The sequence below is a fragment of the Eutrema salsugineum genome, unplaced genomic scaffold (genome assembly GCF_000478725.1).
Source record: "Eutrema salsugineum unplaced genomic scaffold, Eutsalg1_0 scaffold_5, whole genome shotgun sequence".
NCBI classification, from domain to species: Eukaryota; Viridiplantae; Streptophyta; class Magnoliopsida; order Brassicales; family Brassicaceae; genus Eutrema; species Eutrema salsugineum.
In genome coordinates this window covers 11193441-11214920 of record NW_006256612.1, presented here as the reverse complement: position 1 = coordinate 11214920, position 21480 = coordinate 11193441, and the positions used below count along the sequence as shown (strand labels likewise).

At 35.5% G+C, this 21480-nt stretch overlaps 4 protein-coding genes and 1 long non-coding RNA gene across 10 annotated transcripts; 1 reads left to right on the top strand and 4 right to left on the bottom strand.

Moving 5' to 3' along the window:
• Nucleotides 1–319: 319 nt before the first annotated feature.
• On the bottom strand, nt 320–2834 carry LOC18993603 (serine/threonine-protein kinase PEPKR2). Its single transcript, XM_006417143.2, has 4 exons — nt 2611–2834; nt 1392–2228; nt 982–1278; nt 320–880 (listed from the first exon to the last, which is right to left on the bottom strand). Exons 2-4 carry the CDS (start codon nt 2146–2148, stop codon nt 519–521), a joined length of 1416 nt encoding a protein of 471 aa, XP_006417206.1. The 5' UTR covers nt 2149–2228; nt 2611–2834; the 3' UTR covers nt 320–518.
• A 3423-nt stretch (nt 2835–6257) lies between these two features.
• LOC18993602 (pentatricopeptide repeat-containing protein At1g12300, mitochondrial) lies at nt 6258–8213 on the bottom strand. 3 transcript variants are annotated; one of them, XM_024151969.1, is made up of 3 exons: nt 7946–7999; nt 7779–7848; nt 6258–7669 (listed from the first exon to the last, which is right to left on the bottom strand). In XM_024151969.1, the coding sequence occupies exon 3, from the start codon at nt 7636–7638 to the stop codon at nt 6274–6276; it is 1365 nt and encodes a 454-aa protein (XP_024007737.1). In that variant the 5' UTR covers nt 7639–7669; nt 7779–7848; nt 7946–7999; the 3' UTR covers nt 6258–6273. The 3 variants fall into 3 exon arrangements, with proteins under 3 accessions (XP_024007737.1, XP_024007736.1, XP_006417205.1); XM_024151968.1 differs by having other exon boundaries at nt 6258–7848; nt 7946–8078; XM_006417142.2 differs by having other exon boundaries at nt 6258–8213.
• A 378-nt stretch (nt 8214–8591) lies between these two features.
• Nucleotides 8592–10631, bottom strand: LOC18993601 (F-box protein PP2-A12). The gene is made up of 3 exons (XM_006417141.2): nt 10064–10631; nt 9820–9938; nt 8592–9190 (listed from the first exon to the last, which is right to left on the bottom strand). The coding sequence occupies exons 1-3, from the start codon at nt 10385–10387 to the stop codon at nt 8767–8769; spliced, it is 867 nt and encodes a 288-aa protein (XP_006417204.1). The 5' UTR covers nt 10388–10631; the 3' UTR covers nt 8592–8766.
• Nucleotides 10632–17962: 7331 nt separating this feature from the next.
• LOC112084081 lies at nt 17963–21054 on the bottom strand. 2 transcript variants are annotated; one of them, XR_002898030.1, is made up of 6 exons: nt 20936–21054; nt 19977–20118; nt 19030–19487; nt 18776–18845; nt 18309–18484; nt 17963–18204 (listed from the first exon to the last, which is right to left on the bottom strand). It is a non-coding gene; the product is annotated as an uncharacterized LOC112084081 (long non-coding RNA). The 2 variants fall into 2 exon arrangements; XR_002898029.1 differs by having other exon boundaries at nt 19030–19479.
• On the top strand, nt 18313–20529 carry LOC18993600 (cytochrome P450 87A3). 3 transcript variants are annotated; one of them, XM_006417140.2, is made up of 9 exons: nt 18313–18509; nt 18592–18913; nt 19013–19162; nt 19251–19502; nt 19613–19702; nt 19794–19872; nt 19970–20076; nt 20172–20299; nt 20409–20529. In XM_006417140.2, exons 1-9 carry the CDS (start codon nt 18313–18315, stop codon nt 20506–20508), a joined length of 1425 nt encoding a protein of 474 aa, XP_006417203.1. In that variant the 3' UTR covers nt 20509–20529. The 3 variants fall into 3 exon arrangements, with proteins under 3 accessions (XP_006417203.1, XP_024008488.1, XP_024008489.1); XM_024152720.1 differs by having other exon boundaries at nt 19952–20076; XM_024152721.1 differs by having other exon boundaries at nt 18574–18913.
• Nucleotides 21055–21480: the final 426 nt, after the last annotated feature.

The window sequence follows — 21480 nt, the reverse complement described above, 5'->3', positions numbered from 1 at the left end:
TAAATAAGTGTTCTGATCACTTTAGCCAATAATAAAACTTTAGTTTTAAGACTAGTGTAAATTATTTAGTGAATCTTTATTATTAACTGAATCGGATAAATAATTTAGTGAATGTTATAAATATGATGATCATCAATAGTTAGCACTAGTACTCTCTTTTTTCTTTTCTTATTCTGTATTGTTTTTGTTTCAAAAACTTCCGTGTACTATTTATTTACTTTCCTACGTAGTATTGTGATTGTTGTAACGATTTGGCAATTGCATTAAGCAGGTAGTGGCTTTTTTCTCCATGACCAGATAACTCCGATACAAAATCGGATCAAAGATCTTAGCATATTCTATTTACACGATCTGTACAACATTGTCAGAAATGTTGAAGAAAAACACCAAAATCAGATCAAATCGAACTATTAGAGAGCTATTATGACATAATAAAGAGTGTCACTAAGGTCCATATCATGGACGAAGACTTGGAGACTTGGACGTAGCCCGTGTGTGTGTGTGTGTGAAGCTGTTTGTCAGAAGGCTCGACAAAGTGTATTAGTCGTGGTCAAGTTAGAGGAGTGTTGCTGTTCAACGGGGTTGTTTGTGGGACTACAGACTCTGCTTCTCTTTGGCTCTGAGATCCTCACGTTAGAGATTGCAACAACAAGCACATCAACCACACCGCTCTCATCTTCTTCCTCCTCTGTATTGGAGAATGAATCAGTCGGTGCATCAGATGTTGTCTTCTCTTCTCTGTTAGCACTGTTTAGGTCAGTTTTCTCTATCAGACTGCGAATCTGAAGGCATGCAGGAGTTCCTGCTTGACTCCTGTGCTTCGACTTGATACACATTGTCTTGAGTGTCCGGTCTGTGTAAAAGAGTATCCATGGATGCCCTGAAACACAGTGGAATATTAAGTCAAGAATGGGGTAAGCACTAAACCAAGACAGACAGTTAAAGTCAATAGCTATCAATGAAGAGATGAAAAAGGCTTACTTAGCACTTCATCCGCTGTAATTCTGGCAGATTCGTCCCTTGTTAGCATTCTCGCTAAGAGATCACGGGCAGGTTTGGACACGGACTCCCACACACCCGAATTGAAATCAAGCTTTACGTTTTTGATTGCTTCGAAAATGGCATCCAAAGAGTCTCCCTTAAACGGGAGTTTACCCGACAAGAGAGCGTATAAGAGGACTCCTGCACTCCAAACATCAACTTTCTCTGAATAATTTTCAGAAAGAACTTCAGGTGCAACATAAGCAGGACTTCCTGCCAATCCAGACAATGTTTGACCTGCAAAACCAATGAACAAACATGTATCTTTAATATCTAGGAATTTAGGGTTTAAGAAGCATGTAACTGCATACAAAAATTCTAAGGAATTATTAACGCCTAAATATAATCACCTTTTGCAATTCTCATGGCGAGGCCAAAATCAGCCAGCTGTATCTTCCCAGCAGCCGTTAGGAGAATATTCTCAGGTTTTATATCTCTGTGCACAACTCCCATCTCGTGGCAATAATTGATGACTAGCATGAGGTCCTTGAATATGTTAGCTGCTCGCTGCTCAGAATGCCTGCCTTCTTTGACCATCTGATCAATCAAACGCCCCCCTGAACACAGCTCCATCACAAGATGGAAACAATCTGACTCTTCATATACAGCATGCAATGTGACAACCCGAGGATGGCCAGATAAATGTTGCATTATCTCAACTTCCCTGTGAACAGTCTCCTCCCCCTTCTTCAGAGTCTTACAAGCAAAGTCGACCCCATTATTCTTCGACCTACAGATCCTGACTGACCCAAACTTCCCTTTCCCAATATTCGGACCAAAGACATAGTCATCGCCTATCTTATTCTTCCTACCAGTCTGTGTGGAAACATCTATGCACCCTATCTTCCTCTTCAAACCTCTTCCTGATGAAACCAAAGACGATGCACCGCAAGGAGGTGCAGTTGCAACGCCAGCAAGTCGTCTCTTAAAGGAACCCACGGAGGACTCAACATCATCATTCTCCTTGCAACGCTTCTTCAGTCTAGCATAACCCTCTAGCGAAAAGTGTGACCTGAAGTTGGATGATCGTGATGCAGTTGTACATGATATATCCTCCGGTAAGTTCTCCGAACACTCAGTCTCACTTCCTTTCCGCTTTTTCCTCATCAAATCAGCCCGCAACGAATCTCACCACAGAAAACGAGCATCAGAATCACTTACATAAGAGAAAAGGATGATTCTTTCTCCTACAAAATTAGAACAAACCAATTAGTCATCAAAGCAACTGCGGAAAGACAACGCCATAGAGACAACAAAAAGGAGAGTCCACAAACAAATGTAATCGAAAAGCCAATTTTTCAGTACATACAAAAGAGTAAAATCAAAAATTTACCCCACCCAATGCACAGATATGTACATAAGTACATAACTTTGCAAGTACAATCTAGAGAAAAGTGAAGGAGGAAAAGACGCAGCTCCAACAAGATATTTTTTTTTTCCCGCGAAAGCCATAACTTTCCCGGAATAAAGAAGCAGAATGGTAGATCGAAACAGCAAAAACCTATACAAAATCCATTGATCGAAGCATAAAAAGAGGATCAAGCTCAAAAATTAGGGCAGAAAACGAACCTCGGGAATCACCAAATCGTCCTTCTACCGAGACGAAGCCGATCAGAAAGACTGATGGGACCCAATGGAGCGAATCGAGGCGAAATTACCGATAAATCAGAGGCTGGTACAGAATTGATACCCGAGATTGTAAACAGCGGCGAAGATCGAAGCGAGAGAAACCCTAGCAAACTCGAAGAAGCGATATTTTGGGGAAAAAAGCTAAGCCTGAATCATGGTGCAGATCTTCGTTGTTTAAGAGATATAACGAGATTGTGTGATTTATACGTATATATATATATATATATATATATATCACTAGACCGGCACAATGTCGGTCGCGAAACAAAAACCGGTTTATGATCTTAGACCTTCTCGATCTTTTTTTCTTTCTGGAGGGTAAAATTTTGACATCATCTTAAACCTTCTCGAAGATTATGAGTTTTTTTTTTTAAATAAAAGACAAGTAAAATTGCATAAAAGTATATACGTCTATTCAAGGCTCTCATGACCCCAACAAAAAAAAACGGATGTCATATAGAATAATAGACGACACTTTATATTATACACGTCAAAATACTTAACCCATTCCACCTGTTACCGTCAAAATAATGTGGACAAATTTTTAATCTCCAACTCTTGAAACGAGGAAAAAAGTGACATGAGTTGTATTGTCATGGTGGAGTGAAAAACAAGTTGTGAGTGAGTGAGTAGTGAGAGTGTCTCATTCTAAAAAATAAAAGAATCTTTCATGGTGCCAACTGCCAAGTTATGAAGAGGCAGATAGGGTTTTGGGTATAAAGGTGACATTCGACATGAGTTTTTTACTATTAGATATGCATTAGACTTGGTCAAAAATTCAATGATCTAATATTGTTCCTAAACAGACAACAGTATATACTATAAGTTTATAAGTGCTTACTTAACCTTGCTTTTCAATTCACATCCTTTTTCTTCTCTTTTTTTTTTTGTTTTGTTTTGTAAGGCAGAATAAAGGTGTAAGGCAATTGACATCAAAGTATTCATGAGCCAAGAAGGTGAACAATATTTTTGTTACTAAACAAACAAAAAATTATGCAAAGAGAGTGAGTTATTAGGTTTATAAATGATTTCTCACGTGGATTACATTTTAATCATAGATACTTATATATGATCATTAGTCTTATTACATTGTCCCCTGCTCCAGCTTTGTTTAAACAGCCGTTAATTCGAACATAACTTCACAATCTCTCTACCTCGAGTAGATGCCATTCCAAGAGCAACCTTCTCGTTGATATAATTGGACTTTGTCCCTTGTGATCTTCTTGCTCTTCTTACACATGGCAGTACACTCTCTCTTTCTTTACGACGCTCTTTTCGAATCTTCTCCTTCTGGATCCCCTCAGTTTTTATGTTTGTGCATGTTTCTTTTTACTTTTGGTACAGGAAAAATTACGGCTTCAATATCACAAGATGTGGTTTGGATCAAACCGACATTAAAAGATGAATGATGGTGCTTTTGTAGCACAAAATGATCCGGAACATAAAACAAAAGAGGAAGGATTATGTATGTGGTTTTGATATAATCAAATTTTTGGTCCGGATCAATGACAAAACGTGCTCTCTAATACCACTGATAAAAGTCCCAAAGCAATAAAAACACAAGAGATATTTCTGTAGGCAAATTTATCCGCCTTTTTCTTGTTGTTTTTTTTTTCAATTTATAATGAAGATGGAGATTAAACTCCTACAAACTTGGAAACAAAAAAGCATAATGGAGAATAAGAGAAACGTTTGATGCTCCTTAAGGAAAACAGAGGAGCGGTGGTGACTTATTTGCAAAATAAACATAAAAAGTACATGAGAGCAAGACTTAGAGACTCGGTTTGGTTTCATGCGTCGGTCGGCTTATCACGTCTCAGTTTGACCGGTCGGTTCCGTGTCTGCATCACCGTCACACTCATAATCCACTCTTGCAGCCTCAGTCATGTCACACTGAGCAGACTTTTGCGCAAGAGCCTCCCTCAACTCCTGCTCTTTTCTTTCCTTCTCCATCTCCTTTTGAGCCTCTAACCGCATCGAAATAGCCTCTCTAGCTCTCTGCTCAGCTGCATGAAGCACTTCTGATACCTTGCTAAAGTTATTATTGATAGAGCAATCATATATATAACCTTTCCGGGTTTCCCAATTGAAGATACAAGGAGGGATTGTTGGTTTTTGACAGTAACATCAGGCCTAGGAGGCATATACACGACAGGAACAGGCCGTGAACCAAAAGCATTTAGACCTCGTTTGTGTTTCAACGAATTTGAAGGATCAAGTGGATCTAAAGGCGTCTCCAACATCCTTTTGTTCCTCTGTTTACTACACGCTGCAGATTTCTGCTGCGATGATGATGATGGCTTATTATACTTAACGTAGTTTGAGTCATGAGGGAACGCAGCACGATCGATATCTCCAAACTCACCTTGCCTCTGCTTAAGTAACTAGGTACTGCTTCATTGACAACAGAGGATTCGACGAATTGGTTCTTGAACCACGGATCATTCGTGTGATCATAAAACGTCCTAGTGGTTGATCTTGCCGGAGACGTCATAGCTCGAATCAAGATCTTAACTCTCAGAAATTAACACAATAATAAACGAACGCTAAACCTAGTATTTTTTTAATACAAGTGTTTGTATTTATAACTTGTAAGAGACGCTAATTCCTTTTTCTCTGTGGGTTCTATATCCTAATCCACTGTGAATTAATGTTCTTGTATAGAATATTATTGATAGGGTTATAAAATAAAAAGGAAAATAGTAAACAGAATCTTTCGGCTTCAGACGCTATTTCCTTTTTCTTTGTGGCTTCTATTTCCTAATTAATATTCATAGATATGTTCAGGCAGTTCAGCCAAGAAATCTGTCTGTGATCTTAAAAGTCCATTATATTTACGTAGGATCTTTCTTATAGAATATGCACAGAGCATAATCGAAATTGAGAATAATTCTGCTGTGGTAATTCAATCTCTACGGACATAAATCTGGTAAACTCTGTTATCACCAACGATCAATAAACAAAATCTTCTGCTTTAACTGGAGAATTTACTGTAAGATGCAAAATAAAGAGAATGGAAAATACAAAGAATTGAATTTGAATTTTTGATAGAAGACCTGAGTCGACCACACGGAGAAGAGAAAATAAAACATAATTAAGAAATTCTCTTTGATTGAAATAAAAATTTCAAAAATATGTGAATGTATCTGATAAAACCTGAAAAACCACATTGACCTTGACACACCAAAATCAAAATATCACACAGAGGGAAGCATAGTTTCTATACATTCTCATATATAGAGAGAACAAGATTCAACCACAAGAGAAGAGACTAACTACTGTTCATAGCTAGCTTCTTTTAGACGTTCACGGCTGATTAAATCCCAAAGTCCAACCATAAAGACACGTCTTCTATTACAGACTGCAAAACTAACCTAGTTCTTGTTGATGCCTGCAAACGAAAAAAGAAAAAAACTCATAGTAACACATGAAGAACTATCATAAGCCAAAGTATTATTGCTTATCAAGTTTCAGCACTCGTTAATTAATAGGCATATGCACAACTGAACGCCGGAATTTACATCAACAGTCAATCAGAGACCACAAAAAAAAAAAGAGAGAGAGAATAACTTGGCTTTATCTCTTGCAGATAACATCACACGTTCAAGAAAGCATATCAAGAAATTTTTTGTCTAATCTACCACTCGACAGCATATCCATAACCATGATTATGGTGGAAGCATCTGCAGCAAACCTACACCTCTTCATATCTTCGATGAGTTCAACAGCAGTGGTTAAGCTGCTACCTCGGAGATGTGCTCGGATTAGTATGTTGTACGTACAACCATCTGGCGCATATTCATCCTCTTTCATTTTTTTAAACAACAGATCCGCTTCGGACACTGAGCCTTTCTTACATAGTCCTCCAATCATTATAGTATATGTTCTGACATCAGGCTTCAATCCTTTGATAGGGAGGTTACAGAATAAATCCCATGCATCATCGACCTTACTTGCATTGCACATCCCGTGAAGGATGATATTGTAGATAGCAATACCAAGATCCATTTTACTCTTCTGCATTTTTCCAAGTATTTCCAATGCCTTTTCCACTTCTCCATTGTTACACAAACCATCCAACAAAATACCATAAGTCAGAATACTGGGTGGCACACCACGAGAAACCATCTCTTGGAAGAGTTCTTTGGCAACATTAATTTTTCCCGATTGAGAAAACCCCTTGATGAGAGTATTATAAGTGACTGTGTCCGCAACCACTCCTCTCAGAGACATTTTGCGAAAGAGTTCCAAACCATCGTCAACTCGGTTGGCCTTACAGAATCCATTTATAAGGATACCATAAGTCACGACAGTAGGATCGCATCCCTTACCAACCATCAGATCCAGCATCTGGTTGGCTTCATCTAGGCGGTTCTCCATGCAAAACCCATATATCAAAGAGTTATATGTGATGGTATCAGGATCTATGCCTCTAGTGATCATCTCCTTGTACAACTCATTAGCTTCGACAAGCTTTCCTTCTTTCACAAAACTATCAATCAGCGCATTGAAAGTGACGACGTCGGGGGTGATTTTCCTAGTGATCATATCCCTCAACAACTGTGCACCATCATCCCATCTATCGGCTTTACAAAGGCCTCCTATGAGAGAGTTGTAGGTGATAACATCTGCCTTGATCCCTTTCGTTTCCATTTCATTGAAAAGGTTGAGTGCATTGTCGAAGCTCCCATCTTTGCAAAGACTATCAATGACGATATTGTAATGGACTACACCGAGGTTGATCTTTCTTCCTTCCATCTTTTTCAGCAAATCCATGGCCAAAGCAGTCTTCCCGGACTTGCAGATTCTGTTTAAAATCGGTCCGTAGGTAAATGCATCAGGTTGGCACCCATTTTCCACCATTCGATCGATTAACTCAACCGCTTCAGACACACTACCTTTGAGACAAAGTCCATTGACAAGAGTGCTAAGCGTAATGAGATTGGGCATATGTTCCGTCTCTACCATTCGATCAACTAATTCCACAGCTTCAGAGACTCTACCCACGAGGCATAATCCATTGAGGAGTGTGTTAAATGTGGTTGTGTCAGGCTTATACCCAAGTTTTATAACTTTCGCAAGAACAGAAAAAGCAGCAGAGATTTTACCACTTCGACAGAAGCAATTGATCATAATATTGAAAGTGTAGATGTCATGTGTAATCCCATTCAATTCCATCTGCTTGGAGAGAGCTAACACAAGGTCATACTGTTTCGTTTTGGCAATTCCACTAAACAAATTATTGAAATCTATGACATTGGGAAGAGGACGATACCGAATCATGGAGTGGAACAGATCAACAGCTTCATCCGCTTTGATATCGACAATCCCATTCTTCAACCTCTCTCTATAAGAGACTTTCCTATCGCTATCGCTGCTGACACCAGAGAAGTCTCTCTCGCAGAGATAAAAGAATGAAGAAGAGCTCCGGGAACCTGTCTCAGGTAAACGGGGATGAACAAATTTGAAAGCTTTAGAGCTCCTCCGTCTCCGTATCATCAACATCATCATCTTCAGCTCAAAATCGTTCCTTTTTCCAACTCCCACTCACTGACTGTAAACTGTAAACCCTACAAAGAGCCATGGCAGGAGCTCAGATAAATACCCGCAAATAATCGAACTTTGGAAGAAGAAAAGAAAACCCGGTTCAAAATTCCTTTCTTCTAAAACCGGTTCGAGTTCACAAGGTCACACCGGAATGGATATGGCCCTTCTGTATAATCTTTGTTTGGAGTCTTTGGACTACAATTCTTTCTAGTAACTCCTCTAACATCAAGTTTGATAGTTACCGATTATTTACTAACTAAATCAATTAGGTCCAATTCGAAGTCTTCAACAAAAGTTATCCTGTGGATCAACATCGGTCAAAATGTTGTAACAAATCATTGTTTTCAATGTAGCATATCTAACAGATGATTTAGTTTCATAACCACTCAATATTATAACAGTTTGCAAACTTCAAAACTCAGTTAACATAACAAAAACAATAATTTCATAACAAAAGACTGACTCTAATAAAAGCTTTTCTAACTACATCTATAAAAAGGCTAAAGAACTGCATAAAAACACCTAACTAAACCGGCTCTGGTTGAAACATTAAAACCGCTTCAACCGGTCTTTACACGAGCTCGGGTATACAATTACAGAGTCTAGTGATAACCCGCCTTTGGTATGAGTACAATCGATCTGAGTCATCGAAAACTTTATCTTTGTCGATGAGCTTTTCGATTCCCGGACTACAAAGTCTCCAGCGTGGTAGTGATTCCAGTTTCCCCGCTCGGTTAACATGCATTGAGACGAGGAATACTGACCATCTTCGGTCCAGATTTGAAACCGAACCGGTTTAACGTCCCAACCATGGACTTGTTGGGTGTTACAGACCCGTCGACCAAACCACTTGCCGGACTGGCCTAATTGAAGCCTGAAAAAGATGCTGTATGTTCCAACCGGGAACGGGAAATCAATTTCACCATCAACTTCAAACCACCATGTTTGTTGGAGATAAGCTATAGAAGAAAACCTGCAAAAAAATCAATGAAAAATGGTTTAGTTTATACTCGCCCAATGAACAGATCATAGGAACACAAGATAATATATTTCACTACTCATTTACCAATCAAAATGAATCGATTTTGTTGTCTTGGAAAAATTCCACTGATAGAAAGTGAAATGAGACTCGATTGACCCCAAAAAAATGTTAACTTTTACTGAAAAAGATGAATGTTAGATCATAACACGGTATCATAATGAATCAATTCCCATGTATTGTGTATATTACAAACTTTGATGAGAAATCGACTTATCTCTAATTGTACAAAGGAGTTTAATCAAAGAAACATGGTGATAAAACTCAAATTTCCAAACTTTGTATATAAAACCACATGATCACTCTCAACACTCAGGTATACTTTTGAAGAGCTTATGTTAGGCAAACAAAGCAATCAACTTACCAACACACAAATTAGGGGAAAAGAAGCATACTTTTTGAAAAACTGAGCGAATGTTAGGCAATCAAATTAAGCAAGTGATCACTGGATGATCTAAAGAAAAAAAACAACTGTGAATAAGAAACGATTGGTCTATTTGGATGGAACTCGATGAAAAAGGAAAGAAAGAAAACGAAACCAACAAATTGTGAGGAAATCTCACCGAGATTCATCTGTAGGAATATGACTCCAATATCTACGATCATCAATGCCTGTGACGGATAATCCTTTAGCTGAAATGCTTAGACAAACACCACCGCTTCGTTTATCTATCCATACCATCTGCATAATCAATACACAATTCGTAAGTTAAGTACACAACTTTCTGGAAACAAGTTTCTAATTTTAGAAAGAAAGAAAACAAACCCCGAAATGAGGAAATACAGAAAGGGTGTGAAGAGACGAACCTTGTTGCCTTCATCGAATGAAGTAATCCTGGAGAGACAAGCGTAGATGTCTCTTTTCTGCAGATTTTCCGGGAACCCACCACGGATTTTCTCGAGAAAAACCCTGTAATTCGGAGGAAGCTTCGATTCCCACACGAAATCAGCCCATGAAGCGCCGCGAAAGGCTCTGTTGAGCTTCGAGAATCCACAGATCTCGACGGGGTCTAATTTCTCAATAATCAGAGCCACACAAGCCTCCGGCAAATCCCCTAAACCAGGATTTGACAGATTACGATCCCCAAAACAAGACGATGAAGACAGATAACCAGAGTGACTCGCACCCATCAGAGGACGAAGGAGCAAAGACCTTAGAAACCCTCTTCCACCACAAGATCCAAATAAATCTCAAGTGATTTTAAGAAAATGGATCTTCTTGAATCTTCATGAAAAGATAATACAAAAAAAAATAGAAAAAAGTTTCGAAAATTCTAAACTTTCTTCGTGGGGTTTCTTCTTCCCACGCGAAAATCAGAGGTTTACTCAAGAACAGAGCAATAAAATAAAGAGGTTTGGTGGTGTGTGTGTATGTGTTTTTAGACTTTAAGGATATTGGACGATGACGCAAAAGGCATGTGGATCGTGTAATAAATATATCTTTAGATTCCGAGATATTCTGTTAATGTCATAAAAAAAAATTAGTTCGAACCACAAAATTAATTTGAATTAAAATCTGTTGTCTCCGACGTTGCATTTTGTTTTTTTGTACGTTTTCTTCCTAATTTTGTTATTCTTTTTTATCTGTGCAATCCCATTCATGAGTTGTAAGAAGAACCATATTAAAGGGCATTACAAAATAATTTAATAAATAATAAATAAATATATCCATATCCTTAGCCATTTGAGATTTCCGTTATTATGTTCTGTTACACCTAATCCAAAATGTCAACGACAATTTGTTATATTTCTATGAACATGTGATTTTAATAACGTTTCCCCGATATAAAAGATCGTTAATGATATGTATTTGTGATATATGGATAAGTCTATTTGGTAATTAGTTTTTGTTGTATTGTTGCTGCTTTGTCTTTCTGGCTACACTCTGCTTCTCTGGACTTCTAATATCCTCTGCTTGATTTTTATGTCAAGCTTTTTAGTTAAGCTGATTACGCTTCAATTTAACCCGGAAAAACAAGCTTTGGTTGCATTTCTTATCCTTTTTAGCTTGTTCTTGTTTTGGCTTTTGGCCTCTCCGCTTCTGTTGTTTTTGTTTGTAATAAGTTGGAAACAACATTGTACAGTGTAGAATCAGAAAAAATGGTGATAAATCAACAATTCACCCAAAAAAAAAAAATCATTATAAATGATTGATTGAATTTGATTTTTTTCTGACGAGTATATATGCTGAGGTATTTGACACCCTTTAACTGTTTTTGCTTATTCAACACATAAACTCAGATATTTTTGACCGTGTTTAATTGTTTTTATCCAATACTATTAATCAAGTATTTCATATTTGGTTCCCCGATCATGCATATACGAAGATGAAAATATCTAACATCATTGCTGTAATATCTTTATTTCCTTGTTAAAGAAGACTTTGGATATTGGTCACACAAAACAAAAACAAAAAACAAAAAAGCCTTTGATATTTATTTCCTCCAATCAAGGGGGACGAAAGGTCATAAAAAATAGGGTTCAAGATCCAATAAAATTAAGATAACTTTGTTTCAAACGATGTTGTAGAAAGCAACCTGCGACTTGCATTGAATGATAGAGTAACGTCAGAGGTTTCGTGTAATTAGAAATTAACAATTGATTTTGTGGGCAAAGGAGGGATTCATAGATACTATTAGATACTAATCACCATTGCAAATTCTATAACTAAAATGCCATTTTTTATCTCTACTGTAATAATTAAACATTAGCTATATGGAAGAGCCCATAGTATGAATATATACAAATAGAGAATCTAACTAAATCCACACCAAAAAAATAAAAAATAGTGATGCTCCACCAAAATACACCTAATTAGATTCTTTATAGCATTTGGAGAGTATCTAGAAAGCTCTTAAGATGTGTTTGATTTAGTTTGGTCGGCAACTAATTGATGACGATGCAAAAAGGACGAAGGATAATATCTAATAAATATCTAAACAACTGGAAAATTAGAAATAATTGTATATAAGAAAATTAAGAAAGCAGGAGATGCTCTATTGATTGATTAGAACGTAGAAAGAAAGAAGAAAAACGAGATGTCCAAGTGATAAGGACATTGTACCGGATCGACATGAAGTACGTCGAGGACATAGTTTTGTACATTTGTTTTTCTTTTTAATCTACTTCTGTGCAACTTGTTTTGCTTTTCTCTTTTTTTTTTCTTTTTTCTTTTTTTCTTTTTCCTGATGTGAATACAACTCTGATTGCTTTTCCTTACAAAAAGTTAATTTTAACCAAAATATTGTGTAATTTGTAAATCATTTAGATATCAGAAACCATGGGCAAGATGATTTGAAATAATAAGGGTTTATAATAACTAAAAAAAAAGTTTGAAAACAATTTACGAATGAGACCATAAGGCCATATTTAAATCTGACACGGAAAACAAAATATATTTTACTAGTTAAGTTGTGGGCTAAACTACACAATGGCCCATGCTTATATATCTACGAATCTGAAACTATTTTTTTGAGCAAACGTATCTGAAACTTTCTTTCTGTGTCATTCCATGTGAGAAAGCTTGCGTTCAAGTCTAAAACCATATTTTTATGTCCAACTGTTTGTAAATTACATCTTCGTTGTCATTAGACGAGACTTTGTGTAACAATTAAAGTTGTTGGTTTTTTTTAATGGTTTTAAGTAACTTAATATCAAGTGTGAAGAGTGAAGTGTTAGTATGTGTACATCCGTCATATTTATTGGGATTTTAGTTGATATAATTTCGTTGCGTTGCGTCTTTCCAGACCTCCATATTAATACACACATATTCATCAGTTTTGGACTTTTAGTTAACCGTTCAATAACATTTTTTTTACAAAAAAAAATTATCGTCGCTGCAACCATCTAACAAAACCTTACATACCGCGTTCAAAATAGTAATTCTCTCATTAGTTATTTGTCCCCCAAAAGAAAAAGCAAATTAGTTGAAGAGACTGAAAGCCTTACTCGTTTATTTTTAATCGAGTATTTAGAATAGACTTTGTAGACTTGGGTAGTTGTAACCATTTCTATAATTTGTTTCCCTCTAGTTTAGAAGAAAAAATAACATTCTACAATTTGGTTGTTTATTTATTTATTTTGTTTTCTTGTAACAAACGTTTGTTTGTTTAATTTTTCCGACTCTATGTCGTAATAGCATATTGTTTTTTCCTTCTAGATAAACAAATTAAATAGGCTTACAAGTTACAAAACCTTGAGTCTGATCCAAAACCAATGAGACGAAAATCATTTAACGTCGACTACCACTTAATTACGATCTCTTTGTTTTTTTATTTAAGGATCTATTGTTTTATTTTTATCAACAGTTTATCACCATAACTAGTTTGTAAAGTTGATAAAGATTAAGTAGATAATAGAAATAACTTACTGTAGACGCATGATGTTTGTTTGAGTTTGAGTCTTTCAGCTTAAGAATTTATTCAAAGAAATTTTTTTATCTAGAATTGTGTATATATTAATATTCTGAATCTAATTTTTGTACAGGAAATAAAACATATCTCTAGAAGACAATATTTTATAGAGGTGGAGAACATTATTTATTTTGTTTGTGATGTGTAATCAATTAAAGTCTGGGTGACTGGGTGGATATTATGGCAAGTGCAAAATCACGTGGTTTTGAAGTGTAAACAGAACAAATTAGCACTTTGGAGTTATGACTTATGAGCATCGATTTGAATATGCCTTTCAAGTTATAAGCAAATCTCATGATTAAACGAAAAATCACTTATGTTAAAATAAAGGAAACGATGCCATGCAACTATATACATAATACGTTATATTTATAAAACTTGCATATTAAAAAATAATATTCATGTTTCCCTAGGTCTCTAGTTTACGAGGAGAGTCATTGCTTACCGCATTGCCAATTATTTTACTTCTCCCACAATTTTCTTCTCGATTATATTTATATTTGTTTTGTCTTCTTGAGGACCACTAATTGATTTCGTAAAGTGTTCAAGAATTATTTCAGTAATGTAAATTACACACATTTCCATTTCAAAGCGTTTTAATTTTCTTATATAATATAATGGATTATCTGTGTTAAAGATGATAGAATCTTCTTTGACTTGTATTAGTTAGTAACAACCATATTGCTTACGAAAATAGCAATAATAACAACCACACACATTCATGGTAGTTTACTGATTAAATGATTAAATGATTCAGTCTAGAATAAGAAACTACTGATTAAATAATTCAGTCTAAATTAAAAGTATGAAATTCACTTTTTACAATTTCAATTATAGTTAAATCACTGTAAATACTTTAAATAATATAAATACTAGTCATAAACTTTGAAAATTATGTGAGTTTCGGTTTAGTTTTTTTTTTTATTAAAAAAAGAAAGAATAACGTAACAACCAAATTCATGTTGTATCACTAAATAAATATAAATTGTGATATATCAAGATCGAGATGGTCATTTGCATATAATTCTAATAATGAGGAGTGATAACTACTCATATGAAGCTTATAATTTGAAGATTAATTCACTCAATTACTTAGTTAATAATTTAATATGCATCGTTACTCGTTAGTATATATTTTTTTATTTATATGTATATGGATAATAAATAATTTCGATTAAATTTATCGGAAACCCGACAAATCCACTAGACCACTCGTGTTAACTGTTTAATAACGTGGCTTGAAATGATTAATATAACGAAAGATTTAAATTACGAAAATATCACATTACGTGATAAGAAAACTAAAAATTAGAAGTAAACCACATATGGTTCGATATGTGACTCCTCCCCACGATTGGCGTTTTACTTCTGTGAAAGGTCAAACCCTATGGGCTATGGCCGTGGGGACAAGCAGACACGTACGACCAAACCTGTCCTTTATTTATTTTCTAACCTTAATGATCTTGTCAATTTATCTTTAGAAAACATACTCTTCATCTTTTGCCTTTTTCATATTTTAATTACCTCGTTGATTAATATACCTGACCACCTCTAACTGTCGTAAAATGTAAAGTTTTTTTCCAAGAAAGGTGTTTTCTTTTTCCTATTAGAAATCGTCAAATATCAATTAAGATTACACTATGTCTTGTTGACTGAACAAGTAGTTCCACGCCAAATAATTTTTAGTTTTGTAGTAATTTCATTATCCACAAAAAAATTAAATGCCTTTGTTTTTACATTCATAATAAGTGAAGTTGCCAAAATGTGTGAATTTTCAACTTTTATTGGTTCATAACGGTTTCTACATATTTCATTTTTATCAAAGTCAAAATTTTGATAAGTGTGTGAAGTTGCCAAGATCTTTAAAGAGCATCAAAATTTTGATCTCAATTTGCTTGCTCTTTCTTTTATTTTATTTTCTGTGTAATTTGTGTCTAAATAAAAGGAAAGAAAAGAAGAAAAAAAGAAATAAGCGAATTGCCGCCTGCGTACGGAACAGACAGCATTAACGAACTTTCTCCACAATTCTCTCAAATCCTCGTGTTCGTGTTGTGTAGCGTCACACAAATCTTTGATTATATAAAGTCTTATTTCTATTAATTAATACGTTTCTATATTTCTTTTCCCTTTTTTTGTCGTCACATTCCCTTTCATTTATACTTCTCTGTAAATCAATAGCTCATTGGCAAAAGAGGGCAATTCTTCAAGTTTGTCGTTTAGTGTTATTTCTTCTAATTTGCAAGTAAATCTCTTTTTAGTTTGTACAAAGTGAGAAAAAGTGTATCTAATTGTTATACCGTCGAAAACGATTTACTTGTCAGTACACAAAATGTTGCATACACAAAATATTAAATGCTTGTTACGAAAAGAACTATTTTAGTCACGGCATCTATAAGTAATGAATATTTTATTTCGTTAAAAGTAATTTCATAATTGTAGAATGGGGTAGAAACAAAACATTTATATATAGCAAAAATAAGTTAAGGAATTATCAAATTAAAATAATATACTGCAAGATGATCAATACGAAATGTAATATCACATGGCCAACTTTCTGTGTTAACAGTCAGCCAGGTTATGCCACCTACTTGAACAGAACATGTAGGACCCGATTGCACTTTAAGCAAATACACACACTAATCAGCTCATCAGTCATCAGGGAACAAACTCTGTCCAATAATTAGTAGTTTTTCTAATTCTTTATTTTGATTTTAATTCCAAAATTTTGGTTGCAACTTCCAAGTATTTCATAAACTCATTCATCAAAATTCCCTTCCACCAAGTTCGAATATTTAAACTTTTATCTGAAGAATTACAAAAATAGTAAACCAAGCCAATTTGAACCAATTTGAGCTACTAGATAACATCAATATTTTAATGCAAATATATACAATCTTAGATATGATTATCTACAACCAAATGAAGATACTTTGAAAACTAATGTTGACTTGATGCATTTGTTACTGTTGTTACTTTTTACTATTAAGCACAAAACAACAAGAAGATGCAAACACTGCTTATTGAGTTGTCTCAATCTTGGTACATCCCCCTAACACTCGCATCCCAATACTCTTAATGACTATTATTATTTTCATATTTGTTTATTAATTTAACGAAAAAACCCTAATGGGGTTTGCTAAGTTGGATTTTCTCCAAACAAACTGAAACATACACATATCAATCTAACCCTAATCCTACACATAATGTTGCGTTTTGCTAGAAGACAATTTCAAGCAAATCAATGACGATAATGTTAATCTTCCTGTTACTTTCTTTCCCTATAAAAGGAGATTCTAAGCTCTTAATTAGGCTTTGTCTTAATTACATTGCGTAAAGTAGTTTCTAGGTCTAAACTTATAAAGTTGTCTTTTTGACCCAGGATTACTGATGAAAGAAAGCACCTTTTTGTCACCAATTATGTAACACTCAAATTGTATTATCTAATGAAATGACAGAAAAAAGAACAATAATATATGGTATTTCACAGTAACCTACCTATACTTGGATATTTCATTGTAGGTGGGAAGTAGAATTGCATGGTTTATTGCATAAATACTGAGCCCGTGGCTCAATGGCCAAAACCCATGCTGTCCTGTGATTGGTTAACCCTGATGGGTCCCATTGTCGCAAGAGCTATCTGAGATTATACATTCACCTAAATCAAAAAATTAAAATGATAATACATTCAACTGTCAGGTTAATTATAATCTGATGCAGTGGTTGGCAAACAATATCTAAAAGCTGATGCATACATTATTTTGCAATAAGATTGATCTTGGGTTTGACGAGTAAGAATTTTTTGAAAAAGGAGATGAAGCAAATAATGTTAATGATTAGAAACACATGACAAGCAGATCTAAAGAGGAGATCCTGAGCATGAATGAGAACAAACTGAAAAGTACTTATCATGTTAGTTTATTTTGCTACCCTGGTGTCAAAGATTGTATTAGATACTGGAATTTTAGCGTAGATATGATATGATAAAAGAAGAAACAATAATGAAGTCAATAATTTAAAGCTGGAAACTCTTCTTTTTCCCATATGAGTCTCAAATTTTAAGTTACAGCATCAATTTGTTATTATTATTAATGTCAAATCTAATGGAGAGGAAGAGCCCACAACTGATCTCCTAAAATGAAGCTGTAAACTTGCCTAATGTTCAGAGTGGTGTTTTAATGCCATATGAGACACAATAAACTAGGAGGAAAGAGGAACCTTCATTTCATATGATTCCTGATTTTTTTAATACTTCAAACAAAAAAAAAGCTGCCCTTTCACACGGATAATGAATTATGTATGGTTTCTATAAACAGAGTTCAGTTTTTTTTTTTAATGATTAAACCATATTCATTCTGCAACTACTTTTTGAGGACATTATTTATTATTATCTAATAAGAGTTATGTGTGGAGACTTGCCTTGCCTATTTAAGCAATCATCATAATGGTTTGACGAAGATGCGCCAGCACTCAACTCCTCTTTCTTCTCCTTCTCTTTATTCTCTTTGTCTCTTTCCTCTGCACGTTTTCAGTTTCTGTCTAAAGAACACAATTCCAAGAAGAAGTCAGAGAGAGGAAAAAGAAACAGAGTTTCATTTGTAGTTCCATACGAACAAATCATATATACTCTTAAATTGTCTTACTGTGATGTGGGCATTGTTCATTTGGGCTTCTCTGCTTCTCATAAGCATCACACATTGGGTTTACAGTTGGAGGAATCCCAAATGCAGAGGGAAGCTTCCACCTGGTTCGATGGGTTTCCCGCTACTCGGCGAGACGATCCAGTTCTTCAAGCCAAACACAACCTCAGACATCCCTCCTTTTGTCAGAGAAAGGGTTAAGAAGTGAGTGTTTTCTTCTCTCATTTTAAAAAGTCTGATTAATGCTTCTACAGAGCTTTATTCACAGTGTTGTTAATACCCGCAGGTATGGCCCAATTTTCAAGACAAATCTCGTGGGGAGACCAGTTATTGTATCAACAGACCCTGATTTGAGTTACTTTGTGTTTCAACAAGAGGGTCGTTGTTTCCAGAGTTGGTATCCAGACACTTTTACCAATATCTTTGGGAAAAAGAATGTGGGTTCACTACATGGGTTTATGTACAAGTACCTTAAAAGCATGGTCTTGACTCTCTTTGGCTACGATGGTCTCAAGAAGATGCTTCCTCAAGTGGAGCTGACTGCAAATAAGAGATTAGAGCTTTGGTCAAACCAGGAATCAGTAGAACTCAAAGATGCAACCGCAAGCGTGAGTATCAGAAACCGACTTTTCTGTTTTGTTTCAGATATTATCCTATAATACCTTATTTCTTGTTTCTAACATGTTGGTAATAAAACATCTTATCAGATGATATTTGATCTTACTGCGAAGAAGCTGATCAGCCATGATCCAGACAAGTCATCAGAGAATCTAAGGGCCAACTTCGTTGCTTTTATTCAAGGACTGATCTCCTTCCCGTTTGACATTCCAGGCACAGCTTATCACAAATGTCTCAAGGTGAATCATCATCATATGGATACCACGAGCCATTCTCTAAGCTTTCCCTGCCTCTGATATGGTACTAATGCTGAAAATGATATTGCAGGGCAGGGAAAATGCAATGAAGATGCTGAGGAATATGCTTCAGGAGAGGCGCAAGAAACCACGGAAGAACCCAAGTGATTTCTTTGATTACGTCATTGAAGAGATTCAGAAAGAGGGGACAATTCTGACAGAAGAGATTGCACTGGACTTGATGTTCGTCTTGCTATTCGCTAGCTTCGAAACAACTTCTCTCGCTTTAACTTTAGCCATCAAGTTTCTTTCAGATGACCCTGCAGTTCTAAAGCGTTTAACGGTCAGTGAAGAGCTTTTAAAAAAAAAAAAACCCAAAAATCTTCTTGCAAGAAGTGAATTTTCTGATTATTATAAAAAAAAAAAAGCTAAACTGTGTTCATCTTTCATCAGGAAGAACATGAGACAATTCTGAAAAAGCGGGAAGATGCAGACTCCGGACTTACATGGGAAGAATACAAGTCAATGACTTACACATTTCAGGTTGCTTAAGATATTCATAAAAAAAAAGTAATGACAATTTCTTAAATTTTCAATGCATAATAACTCAGCTGACTAAGTCTTTTGTAAGCAGTTCATAAATGAAACAGCAAGACTAGCAAATATAGTTCCTGCGATCTTCAGAAAGGCGTTGATAGATATAAAATTCAAAGGTATGATAAATAAACAAGAAGGATATATGTATTTCAGAATGATTAACTGTTTTTTTTCCCTTATATTATCAATATTAAGACTTATTCAATGATGCAGATTATACAATTCCAGCCGGCTGGGCGGTGATGGTCTGTCCTCCAGCTGTACATTTGAATCCAGACAAGTATGAGGATCCTTTAGTCTTCAACCCATCAAGATGGGAGGTGAGGTCAAACCTTCTAAGTAACTTCTACTCCAAGTAAAAACTGAAAGAAAAAAAATGAAATTTCAAATGAAAATTTGGGTTTCATGCATACAGGAATCAAAGGCTAACAACGCATCGAAGCACTTCATGGCGTTTGGTGGTGGAATGAGGTTCTGTGTTGGAACCGACTTCACCAAATTGCAGATGGCTGTGTTTCTACACAGCCTTGTAACAAAATACAGGTTCGAGAAAACATATCATCATGTTACACATCTCTTAAGCCATTCTATTATAGTGTTATTAACAATAAGGCTGATTTTGATGATTCTGTCCCCTTTGAAAAATTATCAGGTGGGAGGAAATAAAAGGAGGGAATATACTTCGAACTCCAGGATTACAGTTTCCAAACGGTTACCATGTCAAGCTCCATAAAAAAGATGAAATAGACTAGTGAGAGAGAATGTTAGGATAAAGCCCGTTATACATTTTCCTTAAGACCACATTTCAATAATCTTGAAACACCCTAAGTTAAAAGGGTGGGGAAGATTTTGGATCCATTTGTCTTAGGTTTTAAGGCTGAGAATCAGCTAAACAATTTTGTTGTCAAGCAAGCAGGAGCTTGTGTGTGTGTCTGGTCAAAGAACAGTCAATGTATAGTATTTTGATCAAATCATATACATGAATTTTACTCAAAACCGGTGTTCCAAGTGCATTTATTTCTAAGGAATCATCAAATTATAATCTCACCAAGCCTAATGTAACCAGTAAAAAAACTCCAAAGATGAAGGTAATGATTTCGCGAATGACTGACTTCTACCAAGACTCGACATCGACACACTTGTTTTTCAGAATTTAGAAGATAAGAGGAAACGACGTACATCGGTAATATAAATGAAGCTAACCGGAGATTCGACGGCAAAGGCAGACGATCGCCGTAAGCTGATGCCACCAACCTCCTCTTTTCTCTCTCTCGCCCGGCAGAATTTCTGCTTACGTGTCGGCTAATTCCACCGTCTGCTAATGAAGTCACCGGTTCACTTCAGAATTGTTCAAAATGGGCTCTGAGCCGTATAATACAAAAGCCCATCTTCAAACTTTGCCTCGTCGTTTTCTGTATTTCCTTTTTTTTTTTTTGGCTAAATCGTTTTCTGTATTCTGATTCAAATTAAATTCTCTGAACACGATATTATTAGAAGATGATTACTAGCATATGTGTTTTTCATCAGATGAAAATGATCCGCATATCCACTCAATACGCCAAAAGAGAAACCAGTTAAATTATTAGTTACAATTAAAAAAAAACAGAGGAGAGAGTACATGTTAGAGAGAGAGAGAGCGAGAGAGCAACACAAAAAAACCAAAAAAATGAAGATGTTTTTAACATGTTAGAAAGAGAGCAACACAAAAAGAAGAGTAGAAACAA

What these genes read in the sequence shown, in the direction of transcription:
- LOC18993603 (XM_006417143.2), bottom strand. Translation starts at nt 2,148, where the DNA reads ATGAGGAAAAAGCGGAAAGGAAGTGAGACTGAGTGTTCGGAGAACTTA. An exon ending in CGCCATGAGAATTGCAAAAG is followed by an intron (nt 1,279 to 1,391) that starts GTGATTATATTT and finishes TTGGTTTTGCAG; the next exon opens with GTCAAACATTGTCTGGATTG. An exon ending in TACAGCGGATGAAGTGCTAA is followed by an intron (nt 881 to 981) that starts GTAAGCCTTTTT and finishes ACTGTGTTTCAG; the next exon opens with GGCATCCATGGATACTCTTT.
- LOC18993602 (XM_006417142.2), bottom strand. Translation starts at nt 8,181, where the DNA reads ATGATGATGTTGATGATACGGAGACGGAGGAGCTCTAAAGCTTTCAAA.
- LOC18993601 (XM_006417141.2), bottom strand. Translation starts at nt 10,387, where the DNA reads ATGGGTGCGAGTCACTCTGGTTATCTGTCTTCATCGTCTTGTTTTGGG. An exon ending in CATTCGATGAAGGCAACAAG is followed by an intron (nt 9,939 to 10,063) that starts GTTCGTCTCTTC and finishes TTGATTATGCAG; the next exon opens with ATGGTATGGATAGATAAACG. An exon ending in ATTCCTACAGATGAATCTCG is followed by an intron (nt 9,191 to 9,819) that starts GTGAGATTTCCT and finishes ATTTTTTTGCAG; the next exon opens with GTTTTCTTCTATAGCTTATC.
- LOC18993600 (XM_024152720.1), top strand. Translation starts at nt 18,313, where the DNA reads ATGTGGGCATTGTTCATTTGGGCTTCTCTGCTTCTCATAAGCATCACA. An exon ending in GATAGATATAAAATTCAAAG is followed by an intron (nt 19,873 to 19,951) that starts GTATGATAAATA and finishes ATCAATATTAAG; the next exon opens with ACTTATTCAATGATGCAGAT. An exon ending in AGCCTTGTAACAAAATACAG is followed by an intron (nt 20,300 to 20,408) that starts GTTCGAGAAAAC and finishes AAAAATTATCAG; the next exon opens with GTGGGAGGAAATAAAAGGAG.